We start from the raw sequence: 16,784 nt of genomic DNA on the forward strand, positions 1-16,784 counted from the left end.
CATTTACTATAACAACCGTGCTTTTCAAAGAATATACTGTACATGTACATCCTCTTTACTAAAAATGTTACCGTAAAGATGAATGAAGTTGATATACAGTAACATACTGTAATATGTTACAATTGTATATCAACTTCATTTTTCCCATTGTATCATATCACATATTTAGCACCTTTCTGAGGTAGGTTATCATGATCACATACTGCTCTAGGTATTTCAATGAAATGAAAAAGTTGACAGGTGTACTAATCAGTTGTTTCTATTCTTGTGAGGAAGTCACTCAGCGCTTGCAAAACAGCAGTGCTCTCCTTGATAAAAATCTGTCAGAGATTGAATGGTACGTGTGCATCCAAGAAAACAAAATACACTATAGAACTGACAGTGTAGATCTTCTCGTTTATGTCATGCAGATTTTCCTGGAGGCCACAGAGAAGAGAATCACCTTAAATATGCATGTTCCATCGGTGTGATGTCAGGTACTGGGGATACCTACATATACAATGTGACACAAATAAAGAAAGAATTAGAAAATGCATAACAACTTTTCCAGATATTACTCCAAATTAATCATAGATGATATTATAAACCATTATTCACAATAACATGTCCGAAAACATTATGTTGGAGTAAACCCCAATTCAAGCAGAGAGAAACTACAGACATGCACTGTACTATGGTAAACACAATGAAGAGTCTGTTCGCAAAAACCGATAAGTCCATTTTTGAAGATTTTCAAGTACAGTCTCTGTCATAAAGTACAAAATAACACCTTTTAAATGAGATATTGGTCACTACGTATAAAAGGGCATTTTTGAAGTTATGGTCAAAAGAAGCAAAAATTTTCTTAGTATTCTCTTTATTTTTCCTAACCTTTAATCGCAAATATCTCCATTTGGCAAATATGGACTTATCGGTTTTTGCGAACAAACTCTTCATATTATTCTGAGAATAATTGCATTCATTCAGACATCCTCGTAAACTTTATTGTTACAAATTGTAGATGCGGAAGACTAATAATACATCTCTATATTTACTGACAACTTGTATACCAACTTGAAAAATTCAAATAGCCTGGTACTCTATTTAATAGTGTTAACATTGCAGCCGGGTCAACTCTTAAACATGTCATGAAAATTATGTTTACATCAAATACTAGAATCGCTCTTGTGCCTTCTTTCTCCGTGCGAAAGAAAAAACTAATAATAATAATAATATTGAATCTATACTGTTCTTGTTTGTATTAAGTGATGAGTAAATCATATAATAATTAACTACTAAGAGATGAAGACTAAGACCCTGTTTATTCTTCTTCTTCTTCTTCTTCTTCTATAATCTTCAAAGGGCTATAAAATGCAGCCTATCACGAAGGATATTATAGGCAGCATACACATTGTACACTGTACAATTTTTGTGAATAAGTTGTAAATTCAAATTTACAAATTGCCATCGCCACATACAATTGTAGGCCTACCGCCACCGGCCTACACTGACTCACTGTACACAACACACGATATCACGAAGTTCCAATTGAGCGAATGAACAACGCTAATTTCAATATATGGGACTGACCCTGCACCTCCGCAGAGATCGTTAACAACGGTGCATTTACGGTCCGAAAAAGTCCCCTTCCGCACTAGATGCGATCACGTGACCTTCCGGAGGACTATATAGAATACATTATTTGGCCTCTAAAAATGCAATCTTCAGGCCTAATTTTTAACAAGTTATGCTTCTAGGGCACCGTCGATCTTGGTATCTGCGTAAAGCACGAAGTATTGCCGACCTGATGAACAAAAAGTCACATCAATCCCCTTTTTAGATGGGTCAGCAGCCAGCTATAAACACGGGAATGTTTTGAAAGAGGAAAAATACTATGTCAACTTCGAGATACTATTTAAACGGCAAAAAATACTCATTTTGAACCGGAAAAAATATAACATGTCGATCACAAGAAGTCAGACATCAAACTTACCCCACAACATTGCTGTTGAAAAGCGTTGTAAAACACACGTTATTCAGCAAGTCGGGCGTAGATTCAATTCTCGATGTAGTATGCATGTAACGGCACGAGCGTGCATGTGAGTGAGGCCGAGGCGAGGACCGTCGACTGCTAGCTCGCCTCGCGTCGCTTCCGCGCCAGCGTAGCGCGCTAAATCTAGGTACATTGTACTGCATAGCCAGCGGGCCAGCTGGCCGGCCGGCCACTCACCTCAGCTCAGTGCTAACAAAGTGCCATGGCACTGTGACTCCTCTCAGACTGGCGCCACCTTTTGGCCGGGAAAAAAGAGGAACGTATTTTTTTTTTTATCGGAGTGAAATGGTTTTATCAGAGTGAAATGGTTTTAGCGCAGTGAAATGGTTTCGTCTGAGTGATATGGTACGCCAAAGTGAAATGTATTTTTGTGAAGAGTGAAATGAATTTGTATTTAAAAGTGAAATGTATTTTTGTGAAAAGTGAAATGAATCTTTATGTAAAAGTGAAATGTATTTTTGTGAAAAGTGAAATGAATCTTTATGTAAAAGTGAAATGTATTTTTGTGAAAAGTGAAATGAATTTTGATTCAAAAGTGAAATGTATTTTTGTGAAAAGTGAGATGAAGTTTAATTCAAAAGTGAAATGTATTTTTGTGAAAAGTGAAATGAATTTTAATTTAAAAGTGAAATGTTTTATTGTGAAAAGTGAAATGTATTTTTATAAAAAGTAAAATCGATGTTTGAGAGTGAAATGTATTTGTTAAAAGTGAAATGAATATTGGCTGGAGTGAAATGAGTTTTGTATTGTTTCCTTAATGGCGTTCCATACACATGTTCTCCTTTATTCCTGAGACTTTCCACAGATGACCTACTCTTGGTTCCAGTAAGACCCTTTAAAATCTTCCATAACTGAGCAGAGTTCCTCCTATTTGCAACAATGTTAGACACATAATAATCTTTCTTCAATGTAAACCTAAAGTTATTACATGATTTCTGCATACACGACAAGCTTTCCAATCTGCAGTCAGACCACTACGTTCCGCTTTACGCTTCAGTCTGTCACGCTGATGTGACAATGACACATATTCATTGTTCACCCACTGTGTTTTCTTCCCTCTCATTCTCTGTGACAACAGGAACATGTTTGTTACAAATTGCCAAGAACGTTCGTTTCCATAGGTTCCATTGACTGTCTATGTCTAGCTGTGTTTCAGAACAGTTACGTAATAATTGGGAATTTTCGAGATCATGCAAAAAAGATTGTGCATCAAATCGTTTGAAACAACGAAAAGTAACCATTTTCGACTGCATTTTGGGCTGATAGAGCTTCTGTACAACATACACCAAATTACGATCACTGATAGTCTCAGATATGACATTATGCTCACAAACATTGTTTGGTGTGTTTGTTAGTACGATGTCAATCAAACTCTTGGTTTACATGCTTACATATTGTTTCATATGTATATTTGTTCGGTTAAAGTAAAGGTTGACACATATACCCATAAACATACACTCATGTACACTCTATTATGAAGATCACACACACACACACATATACGCACAAATAAACATAAATCTATATACAGAATACACGCAAACATACAAAAATACATATCTGCATACATATACACATGCATATGAGTAGGCCTACACACAAACATACATACATACGCGGAGGCATACACACACCCATATACGCACATGCATACACACACCCCTATATACGAATATACATACATTGGAATATTGGAACAGTGGGGGCATCCTAAACTCAACCCCCCCCCCCTTCCACCCCCACCGCCCCTAGAATCATGATCTTTTGGATCGTATGAATTTAGTTGTTACCCATTGGTAGAAGAAGGCAACAGTAATTTAGAATTTCAAGTCCTATATCAATGTACATGTGTATAGTGAGCTATAGACCATTTTTACCCGTATAATTCTGGCATAAAGGAACTGTACAAATACTTGAAAAAATTTTTTTTTTATTTTGTTTGTTTGTTTGTTTTCTTGTCGTTTCTTTTCTGAATTTCCATTCACTGTCATATTTTACTTTATGTACGTCTTTCACAACTTTCTTATTTCTATCCAATACAGAAACGTGGGATGAAGAGAGAATCATATGTCCAGAATTTGATATCCCCGGGCTAGGTAAGATTTTGATGTATCTCTTTAAACGTGGTGATTCCTCACTTATTTCAAGATGATTTCTGTGATGAGGGCAAGATTAGATGTGTCATTCGAATGCTGATTTCATTCAAAACCACATAGATGAAAATGTCTCCTTCGAATCAATTTATTGTAATGTTGCTACGAGTTAGTCATTTTCGCTCTTAGAGGAAAGTGGTTGAATCAAATGGACAAAAACATGAATCGTATGATATTTTGGTCCAGAAAAAGAAAAACACGGGGAAAATCAATCGCTTGTTGATTGATATCATGACCTCAGTTTCTAAGCTTTTGAAAGGTAAACGAACACATCGACTCCTGCTATTTAAGGGAGGCCGTAGCCAGCAATTGCTGGTACGTGAGCACCTCGATTAAATCTTATAAATTATAGAGTACCAAAGTGGGACGGCACAGTGTAGGTGACGTCACAGTCTTTTGTTATAAATTCAATAATGTAGTGTTCACAGATATTCGGGCCAGGGAGGTTGTTTGGAACCAGTTTCCATGGTGATGAATAGCTATGACATCACACCTTTGGTACTCTATTATGCTTGCAATTGACATCACGGGGGGTGGGGGAGTACAAATGTACTTCCTTGATATATCACTAGTCTTTGTCGAGAAAAACCGCGAAACTCTAAATTCCGTAAATTCCGCTGATTCATGTTTCTCTTTTTCGTTTGTTTGATTTTACTCTACTGTTTTAGCTAACTTGATCACCGTGTACAATTGCATTATGATGTCATCACACAGGGAAATCTATATACTTTCTCTAACTGCTTGTCGTGTCATAAGCAGATGCAAAAGCGGAAAAAATATTGCATTTAAAAGGTACACAGGAATAAGGGAAAGACGAACGAATGATATGATATAAAAATAAGGTGTCTGTTTGCTCGTCTGTTTATTCGTTTGTTTTGTTTGGTAATTTGTTTGTTTGATTGTTTGATTGTTTTGAGAGAGAGAAGGCAACTTCTATGATTCTAAGACTTTTTTATACCTCAGTGATTTGTGTGTGTGTGTGTGTGTGTGTGTGTGTGTGCAACATTCTAATTATCTTTTTGAGTGTCTCACAGTCTCTGGTCTGGCATTCACAAGTTCAAGGGTCAATGAATGATAAGATAAACATACGAAAAAAGTAGAGGAGATAATGGTGGGATTAAGAGGGCAAAGAAGATGGCAATGATTGAGGTAAAAGGGAGGAAGGTGCAAAAATGTTTGATATGATTTTGAAGATTCTGTTATTGTGTATGACATCAAAATTTGCTGTCCAAGTGCCTGTTTACAGCTGTTAAAAATCTAGTGTGTTTACCAACTTATTTCAACAGAAAGAGAGAGAGAGAGGGAGAGAGAGGGGGTGTTTTGCGGTATGGTGATTGGGATGTTCTTGCGCAAGCAGTGCAAACAGTCTGTCCATCGCCCACATCGAAAGCATGCGTTCGGTATACAACTATATGTATGAAACCACAGTTGACTGCTTTTTGTTCATTCTTTCTTCCCGCGTGACAATACGCTGTGAGCCAAGAGATGACTGTACAAAGTCTGTACTATCCATGAAGGGGAAAAATCGATATCACAACTATTTCAATACTTATCTTAGTGTTTCATCAAACAAAGGATGATCAATATTATTTGACCATAGCTGCAATTCAACTATTGTTATTGTTGTTGTTATCATCATTATATCGTTATAAGCCTTGTTATCCCCTTACGATGACTATAATTTCATGACATGATTATTATGATATTCTTACTATCATTAGAGTGATCATTTTATTTTTTTTTCACAAAGAAATTTTATTCACTTATCAATATTGAGGTACAAATAAATGTCACATCATATGGTACATAAACAGATATTGTATTTGAGAGGGAGCGCTATTATACGCCAAGCAGTCTAAATACATGTAGTATGAATTTGATTCCAATCAATATTGGATACAAATCTTTATTTTTTTTCTAAAAAAAACTCTTCTTTCCTCGCTTGACAAAAGCGGAAAAATCCAATGATTTTTTTTTCATCTTTATATTGATAAATTTTGTATTAATAAATTCTTTAATAATATACTGACAGTTGGTAGACGTAAATTGGATCTGGACGACCTCACAATGTCCGATGCGATAAAATTAGTCCTTGGAGAATCCACTCACAACGTCGACGAGGCAGTTCAGGCGGCCAACGACATCCTGAACAAGGAACTGATGAACGGGGTCGGCCGCGTCGCAAAGGAGGGCGACAGACGGTTCGATACATCATTTCAGTCGCAGTCGCTTAAAATCGGAAATTACCGATATCTCCCTGGGGGACATTGGAAGCCTGCGAGCTGCATACCACGCTGGAAAGTAAGTAAAAAACGTTCAAGTTCAAGTTCAAGTTCAAGTTCATGTTAATTCGTTTTTTCCACTATATACAAACATAAATCTCACTTTCTTGAGTGGCAGAAACAATGCATACAAATGTACAGAGAATACAACAGTAATAGAAAAAAGACAGTAGCGAACAGACAGGCATTATTTAACGTTTGCAGATGAAACAAAAACCCAACCTTTATGTCGTGCTTCAAAGATATTCAATTCTAAAATGTGAGTTAGGAATAGAAGCAACCAATGTAAAAATGTTAAACAGCATAATCAATAACAAGTATTGTTTAATATACAAAATGTGAACAATAATAGTTATGATAGAATTGTTACTAGAATAAAATGTCCACAGTTATAGTAACACTCGATTCTTTTTTTAAATCACTGCTCGCCAATGGTTAACAGTACCTTTAAAATTAGCTCGACGTTTCAAATTTCGATGTACTTTTGACGCACTCGAAAGTATTTTCTTAAGGTTTATGCTTGATTACGAAAACGCAAATAAGCAAAGCAAAGGAAAAAAAGACAAAAGTAAAGCAAAGTAAAGCAAAACAAAGCAAAGCAAAGCAAAGCAAAGCAAAGCAAAGCAAAGCAAAGCAAAGCAAAGCAAAGCAAAGCAAAGCAAAGCAAAGCAAAGCAAAGCAAAGCAGAGCAAAGCAGTAAAATCAAGGCAAAGCAAAGCAGGAAAATGCAAGACCCAAAACAAAGTATTTGTAACGCCAGAAACAACCTCGCCCACAAGAAGTGGACCATGATGCCACAAGTGAGAATATAATATAATTATTATGTCTTTTGTCTTCTCCTCCACTTTACTGAATTCGTGATGTTGGGAGTTTTCGTAACGCGGTATTTGTGTTCACATGTACGCATAGTAAATGTATATTCATCTGCGTGAGGATAATTATTTCCTTTCCGGTTTTCTCTATGCCTGCGTATGCTACTTAACCCACTAATTCCTGGGGTAATTTTGCACGATTTGTAATCTTTTTCCTTATTGAACTGTAATTTTGAATTTGTTTGCCTATCTCATACTGAAGTAAATGAACAATGCATGAAATTGATTATACATTTGATATGCACACAAAATCAGAAAGATATCTTTAAAAAGTGGATCTTGTGGGAGTGAAATAAAAGGTCTCATACTCTAGAAAAATGAGATTTAAATTCAAAATAAATGCTTGTTCAAAAGTAATAAATGTTTATTAAATATTTGAAAAAAAGCATAAAAAACACAGATATTGTTTAAATTGTTTGTATCAAAGAAATGTTTTTGTGTTGAAGTAATAGCTTTGTAATTCATTTATCCTCTGTAAAATTATGTTGCTTCGAGAAATCAATAAATTCTATCATTTGAAAAAAAATAAATGTTTATGTTTTATGAAGTGTGTTTAAGTTATATCTGGACAGGAACGCTGCAACATTTCGTGACGTCAGTGTAGTAATAAGATTTAAAGAAAGTCAGGCATCTAAGAGAATTCTTTAAAAAATTCTGTCATATGACAAAGACGTCCTTTTTACTGACGGACATACCAAAAAGTAATACATGTATTATTACACCTGCCTTCTGAAGGAGGCACATGTGTGCCACGGTGTATTAAGGTGGAGTCAACTATGAATATACGTGGAATTATCTGTAATAATATTGATCTTTGTATCGCAGTGCTCGCTCTTTAAGCTTGGAAAATGGATAAAAATCTTTATATTTTCTTTATATTGTACCCACTATGCTTGACATTACTAATTGTTGCAGTTTTCTTATCCAGCGACGATGACAGGGAACTACAAGAATTCAAAGCTTTTGAACGATTCTTTTTTCAGATTATCTTTTAAACTTCACTGAATTGTCATTTCAATATATCTGCATTCACAGAGTCAACATACTTATCAATTATATATATATATATATATATATATGTATAAAATATATTTATGATATCATATATAAATATGTATACATGTATATATAAACATACATATAACGCTTCTTTGTAATATTCATGTATGACATATATCTATGATTATATTCACGCGATAAGTTCCCAGTTTTTGCCAGCACTAACTTGACATGTGGCAAGGAAGTGAAACAGCTCTCCGCAAACTGATTCACTGACAACAATGCTTCTGGTCTCACTCTGTTCCACCCAGGTTGCGATCGTCATCCCCTTCCGAGATCGACACTATCATCTGCCGATCGTCTTGCGATACCTGATTCCCATGCTACAACGGCAGCTCCTCGAATTCAGCATCTTCGCAATAGAACAGGTTAGTCGATAGCACATAAGACTGCCGCCAAGCATGGGATACAAATCATTCGGGGTCATCGTCCCACGAGACCGATACCCACAGGTCGTGCGGCCCATTCGACTTTGAATAAAAGTCCACTAGTCATACAGAACACGAGTCATACATCCCATATACGTGAGTTCGACACTGTAGGCAAATAAGGCCGATGAGTCCGACATCAGGCAAACAAGGCCCACAGGTTCGACACTAGGCAAACAAGGCCCAGGAGTTTGAAACAAACAAAAATGGTCAGAAACGAGTTCGACACTATAGAGTAAAAATGACCCACAAGTTCGGCATTACATCACAGGGCTTAATGTGTCTGACCTAATAGTGTTTGCTAAGTGTAGAACTCGCTGGCCTTGTTTTCTTAGTGTCGAATTCGTGGGCCGTGTTTTGCCTAGTTTCGGAATCATGGGCCTTATATACTAAGACCCCGTTTACAATGAGTGAAAAGGCCGGGCTCGCGGCCCTCCTTTCACTGTAAACGCGCAGAAGGCCAAATGCGGTACCAAAAACGACCGCGCATTTGGCCAAGCCCTGGAGGTAGTCTCGGCCTGGCCTTTTCTCACTGGAAACGCAAACTGGGCCAAATGTGGTACCAAATTGCGACCGGCGCGCTCCCAGTAAAAATCGTTTGGTTGCAAGCAGAGCGCAGAGCCCGGGCCGAACCCTCCACTGTAAACGGACAGAATTGCGGGGCAGAGTATCGCAATTGAGACCGGGCTCAGCCTAGGCTCAGCCCGGGCTCGGCTCAGCCCTGCACTGTAAACGGGGTCTTAGGAGGTCTAAGGAAAAGGAATCAAACATGGAATGAGCGACGCCAGTTGGACGCGACGCCAGTTGTGGAGGATCTATATTCTACTTTCACCAAGTTGGTAACATTTTAAACTCAACTCTTCTTATAAACATGATGTCTAGTCAACGTCCATCTTGCCGCTATATTGAATACCAATATTTATTGTGACTTTTAGCCTGTCTTACAACTAAAAACTCTCGCTTTGGCTTTGTCTGTGAAACTGTGGGTGTCATTCATTACAGTCCCATATGCTCAGTATTGTGTTGGATGAAATGTCTGATCACGTACTTCATGAAGTCCCACACGTTCAACCTTATGTTGGTACTTCACCAGTCGTGAAGTTAACGTCGGGTTGCGAGGTTTTGTTTCCACGCCGAGGTCTTGCCCATCGATTTTCTGCTGTCATTTACAGCTTGCAACCTATTAACTCTTGATTAACGATTCTCTACATCACGTTGGAAATGAAGTAAATTCTCACTCCATGACTGGATAGACGTGACGACAGCATATAATATCATCAAACTCTTGTCACAATGGCTTCTACTAGGACTGTCACGATGCTCAAAGAAATTTTAGCTAGTGCTGACTTCATTGAAGCAATAACTGAAGCTGTTGAAAAACAGCTTGGTGTCATTATCGAGAAACTGAATTGCCAAAGTCAGCGTGCAGACAAACTCAAAGCTGATCTGAAAGCTACTGATAAACAATGTGCAGATCTCCAGTCCCAGCTTGCTGATCAGAATCACCGCCTGACAACCACATGCGAACGGCTTGAATCTACTGTCCTGGAACTTGAAGTTGAGTGCAGATCTCGAGCCAAAAGAATTGAATCGCTAGAGAAACAACTTGACTCAAACAACAATACAGCTCAACGTCTCAGCAATCAAGTCAATCAGCTGGAGCAGTACTCACGACGGAATTGTGTTAGAATTTTGGTATACCCGAAATGCCTAATGAAAACACCGATCAACTCGTTTGTGATACCGCGAAAAGAATTGGAGTTACTTTCAGCCCAAAAAGACATAGATCGCAGTCATCGAGTAGGTAAGCGTTCATCTGACAAGAAAAAAAGCCGGGGAATCATTGTAAAACTCTGCTCCTATCGAACACGTCAGTTACTCATCAAAAATCGTCGACAACTGAAAGGATGCAATGTATCCATACATGAGGATTTAACTGCATCTAACGTCAAATTACTCCAAGAAGCGAAAAGACATGTGAAAGTCACATCAGCGTGGATGTCAGATGGTCAGGTCTTTGTTCTCGTCCCATCACGTAATGGGACATCCAGCGTGAAACACCTCATCAAGTGCAATTCTGACCTGCATAATATTTAATCTTTTTATCGCATGGATGTATACATAGATTTATATGTGGATCAATGTGTGCATAACAGTGAAGTACAATGTTTGTAGTTCCATACTGACATTGAGTTATGATATAGCGGCACATTCTCATTTTTCAGGTTTTTATTGTGTAAATTTTAGGTATATCCTTTGATGTTCATGTACTATACTCAGTTTTATGTCTTCCTGTTTTTTGTATTAGTATGTCAAGTAATGTTTGTAGTTCGTGTAATAGACAAATAATATCAGGTACTCAAGGAACAACTATATTTGGTGGTAGATGGGTTCATACTAATTGTGTCAATTTTAACGGTCCTTCAGATGGAGATTTTCAAAGCAGTTCTTTACCAGAGTCAGCATATATAACAGCTAAAGATGTTAAGTCACTTAGTTATGGCAGTTCTTTATTTTCTTACATACATTTCAATGTGCGTAGTTTAAAAAAGAATTTTGAGAGTATGCAAGCATGTTTACAATTGACTGAAACTCAGTTTTCTGTTATAGGGATTACTGAATCCTGGCTGTTTGACCATGAATCACTTGCATCTATTTATAACATTAGTGGTTATACTTTTATTGGTAGAGGTAGAGACACACGTCATGGTGGAGGTGTTGGTATTTATGTAAATGAAGTTTTTAAATATAAGACTAGAAATGATTTATGTGTTTTCACTGATGCTCTTGAGTCTATTTTCATAGAATTGTACTTCAAACATAAACATGTCATTATTGGTGTTATTTACAGACCCCCTGGTAGTCATTCTCTTTTAAATTTCACAAGTCTGTTGGAACCAGTACTTTTTAAAATTGCAAATGAGAAGAAAGAGTGTTACCTCATGGGTGATTATAATATAGATTTACTCTCTTTAGATTCAAATATGGATACCTCCAGTACTTCAACTCTTTAATGCATACAGTTATACTCCTCTCATTTCAAAAGCAACCCGTGTAACTAGTCAGTCATCAACCTTAATAGATAATATATTTGTCAATGATATTGATGTTGTACATGCCTCTGGGGTAATCACCTATGATGTAAGCGACCATATGCCTATATTTGGATTGACTTCTTTGATAATGCCGGAAAGAATGCATGTTAATAAAAATATACGGATAATTAATGATGAAAATATTTATTCTTTTTGTATGGAATTACAACAGGTAGATTGGAGTGATATTTTGAACTCTGATTCCTCTGATGCAAATGGTTTATATGATGCATTTTTTGAAAAATTTGTGAAAATATACAATTTTCATTTTCCTTGTAAAAATATTAAATTTGCAAAGAAAAGAAATGATCGACCATGGTTTAATAATGATTTGAAAAGATTATGTGCAAAAAAGAATTGTCTCTTTAGAAAATTTGTCAAAAAACCCTACCCCATATCGTGAAAAAGTATATAAGGAATGTCGTAATAATGTTAATAATGTATTACGGAAGGCAAAAAGAAGTTATTACGAAACCAAATTTTCTTCTGTGAAAGAAAATTTGAAGGGTACTTGGAAAGTGATTAATGATATATTGAAGAGAAATATTAAGGATGATAAAATAAGTTCATTTGAAGTGAATGGAAATATAATTGATGATTCTTGTCAAATAGCTGAAAATTTTGATGAATACTTTGTTTCAATTGGACAAAATTTAGCAAACAATATGCCTCATGTTAATCATAATCCAAGTGAATTTTTACACGGAGACTTTGTAAGTTCCATGTTTTTTAGTGCTGTAACACCTGCCGAAATTATCACTATTACTTTAAATTTAAAAGATGGTAAAAGTCCTGGATTTGATGAAGTCGATGCTAAAGTTTTGAAACATTGTATTCATTATATTGCACCCCCTTGTGTCACATTTGTAATATTTCACTTCAGTATGGTGTTTTTCCTGAAAAATTAAAAATCGCTAAAGTACTCCCTATATATAAAAATGGAGATAAGTCTCAATGTTCAAATTATAGGCCAATATCAGTTCTTCCTGCATTTTCAAAGATATTTGAGAGATTGGTATATAATAGAATGATGTCTTTTATTGAAAGAAATGATATTCTTTATAATAAACAATTTGGTTTTCGTTCTGGACATTCAACTTATATGGCTATATTTGAGTTTATAAATAAAATTAGCAATACTTTTGAAAATGGTGATATCGCACTTGGCATTTTTTTAGATTTATCAAAAGCTTTCGATAGCTTAGACCATAATATTCTCCTTCAAAAACTTCACTTTTATGGATTCAGAGGTTCAGTTTTGAGATGGTTTCATAGTTACTTAAGGAATAGGAAACAATTTGTTTATATCAATAACTCATATTCTTCAATGCTTGATATTTCTATTGGTGTTCCCCAAGGCTCTATCTTGGGACCCCTTTTATTTTTGTTATACATTAATGATGTGCAATATGCTAGTCAACAAATATGTCCTATAGTATTTGCTGATGACACAAATCTGTTTTTTTCGGGAAAAAATATGAATGATATATCACATACATTGACTTCTGAACTTCCTAAGGTTATTTTATGGTTTACTACCAATAGATTATTGATTAATATCAAGAAAACAAATTATATTATTTTCACAAAACAAAAAAGAAGAATTGATTCTAATGTGCTTAGAATACATATAAATGATATGCAAATACATCAGGTGCAACAGACAAAGTTTTTAGGAGTAGTCATTGATAACACTTTGTCTTGGTCTGCTCATGTACATTACATTGTTTGTCGAGTTTCTCAAATTATAGGTGTTTTTAGTAAACTGAGACATTTTGTTTCTTTAAGAATTCTTACAAATCTTTATAATGCTATGATATTACCATATTTTACATACTGTAACTTGATATGGGGCACCTGTGCCAAATTTTTTTCAGATAAATTAGTGGTTTTACAGAAAAGAGTCATTCGCATTATTACTCACTCCCATCCAAGAACTCCAAGTGCACCTTTATTTCAAAAGCTTAATATACTCACGCTTGAACAACTTTATAAATTGCAAACTGGATCTTTTATGTATATGTTCTATCATGATCTTTTACCACCTGTATTTAATCAAATCTTTTTGTATAATGCATCATTTCATAATTATGATACTAGATTCTCTCAAAATATTCATTTACCGTTATTGAAATGTGCTGTCTCTCGTAAAACTATAAAATATACCGGACCCAAATTGTGGAATGAAATGCCTTTAGAAATACGACAATCACCTACCTTAAAGTCTTTTAAACGTAGGTATAGGGATTATTTATTAAAAGCCTGATAAACGTATAGAATGAATAATTCAAGTGGTAGGTTTGGCAGTGTGTGTGGGATGCTCGTTCTTTGATGATGATGTTTTATGCAATATATATACAGTTGAACCTCTATTATCCGGCCTCCCTTTATCCGGATCTCTCTATTATACGGACGCAATCTCGCCGTGATTTTTTTTTTTTATAATTACGGGAGGAAAGGGGGATTCCCAACTCCTTGAGAACTCCTACACAAACACACATGAATTACATATTACTTCCAACATGATTAACATACATTACATCAAATTTCCTTCCAAATTGCTTACCCTCAGACATTTTAACATCCCCAAACATCCCCAAATGTAACAATGAAAAGGTTGCAGTATACACATTACTACATGTGGTACTACAATGGATTACATCAGTACATGTGTATGTTTATGTACATGTATAAAGCATTGAGTCTCCCGTATCCGGCCAAATCCCTTATCCGGATGAGCCCCGGTCCCGACTTGTCCGGATACGAGAGGTTCAACTGTATGTAGTTTTACTTTTATATTATTGGAAATAAATGTTTCAATCTCACTCTGATGAGTTTCCCATCACTGCTAGCCATCCACTTGAAATTACTACACTCTACATTGTCTTTTTGAATTTTGTACTTGTTTATTGTTATTTGTATATTGTGATAACTGATAACTTTGTTTGATTGGGAGAGCTACCTCGAAAGGCCAATGGCCTATGTAGCCTCCTCCACACTCATTACTTTGTTATTTTTATGTCTTTTATGTAATAATGTGCATTTTTTATATATTTTATATTTCTTATGTGTCTCATGTTTGTCATTTGTCAACATGTGATTCTTTTATTGAGATGTGGAAATAAAAATGAACTTAAAGTGTCGAACTCATGGGTTGTATGACTGGTTGGCAGTATATCTCCTGGGCTACATGTATGATTCCTGGGTGTCACACTCGTAACGTGTATCTAATCATTTTTGGGAGTTGAATATCAAAATATGAAGGGCGCTTGATCGCAAATGTTTTGCACTAAAGATTCGGTAGGCATATGGTAGTCTGCAAGAGTGCAAATGGTGCAATACATCATCTGTCGAAGCATGATATTGATTACATTTTGTTTACCTGTGATTTTCTCGCGTACAAATCTATAGTTGCAATGATCGACCGTACACAGTTAAAGAAAAATTAATATCAGTTGGTTGCAATTAGCAGATGTTAAAGTAATATGTTGTCAACCATATGTCATTGTCACGTGTTTACAACACTGAACATTTTATCAAATATGATGTTATAACGTACTGTAACAAAACGAACTAGTCACATCGCGTATGGAAAATCCACCCAGTCAAATAGGATATTGTGCATACTTCTCGACCAAAATGATGCAAACCCATCTGGCATGAAACGAGTCTCAAGTGTAGTTACATTGCCCTCGAGATAGGTGAAGATTTCACTATCATGTAAAAACAAACGAGAAGTAGAGGTCGTAACCAAAATAACTGAGCAAAAATCGAAAACTTCAAACCAAAAGGAAAAATGCAATATTGGTCGAACATTAAGTCCACTGGCTTTAGTTCTCATGCGAAATGACTTCGTCGATATTGTTTTACGATTTATGCTTATATAATTTGATACTGAATATGCAGCGACATGAATTTCCTTTATGAAAAATACACATGGAGAAAAACTTTAGAATGTAAACATTTCTATGTTGAACAGGCTAACCAAGAGTTGTTCAACCGGGCGATGTTGATGAACGTAGGCTTCCTGGAGGCGCTGAACTTCACCGACTACGACTGCTTCATCTTCCACGATGTCGACCACATACCACTCGACGACCACAACTACTACGGGTGCTCGGGAATGCCAAGGCATTTCTTGTCCGGCGCGGATAGGTGGAATTACAAGTGAGTAAATATACTTTTGAAAAAACTCAAAAAATTATGGATGAAAATAAGACGACTAGGACATTTTCATAATATGCGGATTCTACCTTTGAAATGGCATCATATAGACCATTGGAATTTGCATTTGATTCGATTCATGTGTTCATTCGTCTGTTGAAATAAGTGAACATTGAATGTTAGTATCCGGTCAAATTGCTTATGCAGACTGTCGTCTGTTCCAACATGGCCGGATAACAGAGGTCAGACTGTGCTATGATAACAAAGAAATGTGATTGTTAGCTCCCTTATAGTTGCAACAAAATACACGACATAATATTGTAATAATAGCGTTGTTAATCGTCTTCATATTCCATACACAGATTGCCGTATAAATCCTTCTTCGGCGCCGTATCCGGTTTAACCGCGGGTCAGATCCGGCAGATCAACGGCTTCCCAAACGTGTACTGGGGTTGGGGTGGGGAGGATGACGAGATCTGGAACCGACTGAAGGAAACAAATTTGCCGGTTAGCCGCCCTGCAGGACCTGTCGGACACTACAACGTCATCAAACATCATCACAAGAGTGCTCCGCAGGCGAAAGACAGGTTTGATATCCATTCTCCATTTCACTGAACATTCATCCATCTTAAAAACCTACATTCGACCTAATGATAAGGAATTCACGAGACAATGCGCTATGACTGAAGCGATGTGATT

At 36.2% G+C, this 16,784-nt stretch overlaps 1 protein-coding gene across 1 annotated transcript in view; it reads left to right on the forward strand.

Moving 5' to 3' along the window:
• Positions 1 to 16,784, forward strand: part of LOC139712372 (beta-1,4-galactosyltransferase 5-like) — a 35,430-nt gene that overhangs the window by 12,346 nt on the left and 6,300 nt on the right. Inside the window, exons 3-7 of the mRNA XM_071624199.1 lie at positions 4,075 to 4,128; positions 6,218 to 6,486; positions 8,650 to 8,766; positions 15,901 to 16,088; positions 16,448 to 16,672. Of these exons, the coding sequence (XP_071480300.1) occupies positions 4,075 to 4,128; positions 6,218 to 6,486; positions 8,650 to 8,766; positions 15,901 to 16,088; positions 16,448 to 16,672 (853 nt within the window). The remainder of the gene's footprint in view (positions 1 to 4,074; positions 4,129 to 6,217; positions 6,487 to 8,649; positions 8,767 to 15,900; positions 16,089 to 16,447; positions 16,673 to 16,784) is intronic.

This window comes from Diadema antillarum, unplaced genomic scaffold (assembly GCF_040938485.1).
Source record: "Diadema antillarum isolate AM-2024a unplaced genomic scaffold, OU_Dant_1.0 seq00001795_RagTag, whole genome shotgun sequence".
In the NCBI taxonomy this organism is placed as follows: Eukaryota; Metazoa; Echinodermata; class Echinoidea; order Diadematoida; family Diadematidae; genus Diadema; species Diadema antillarum.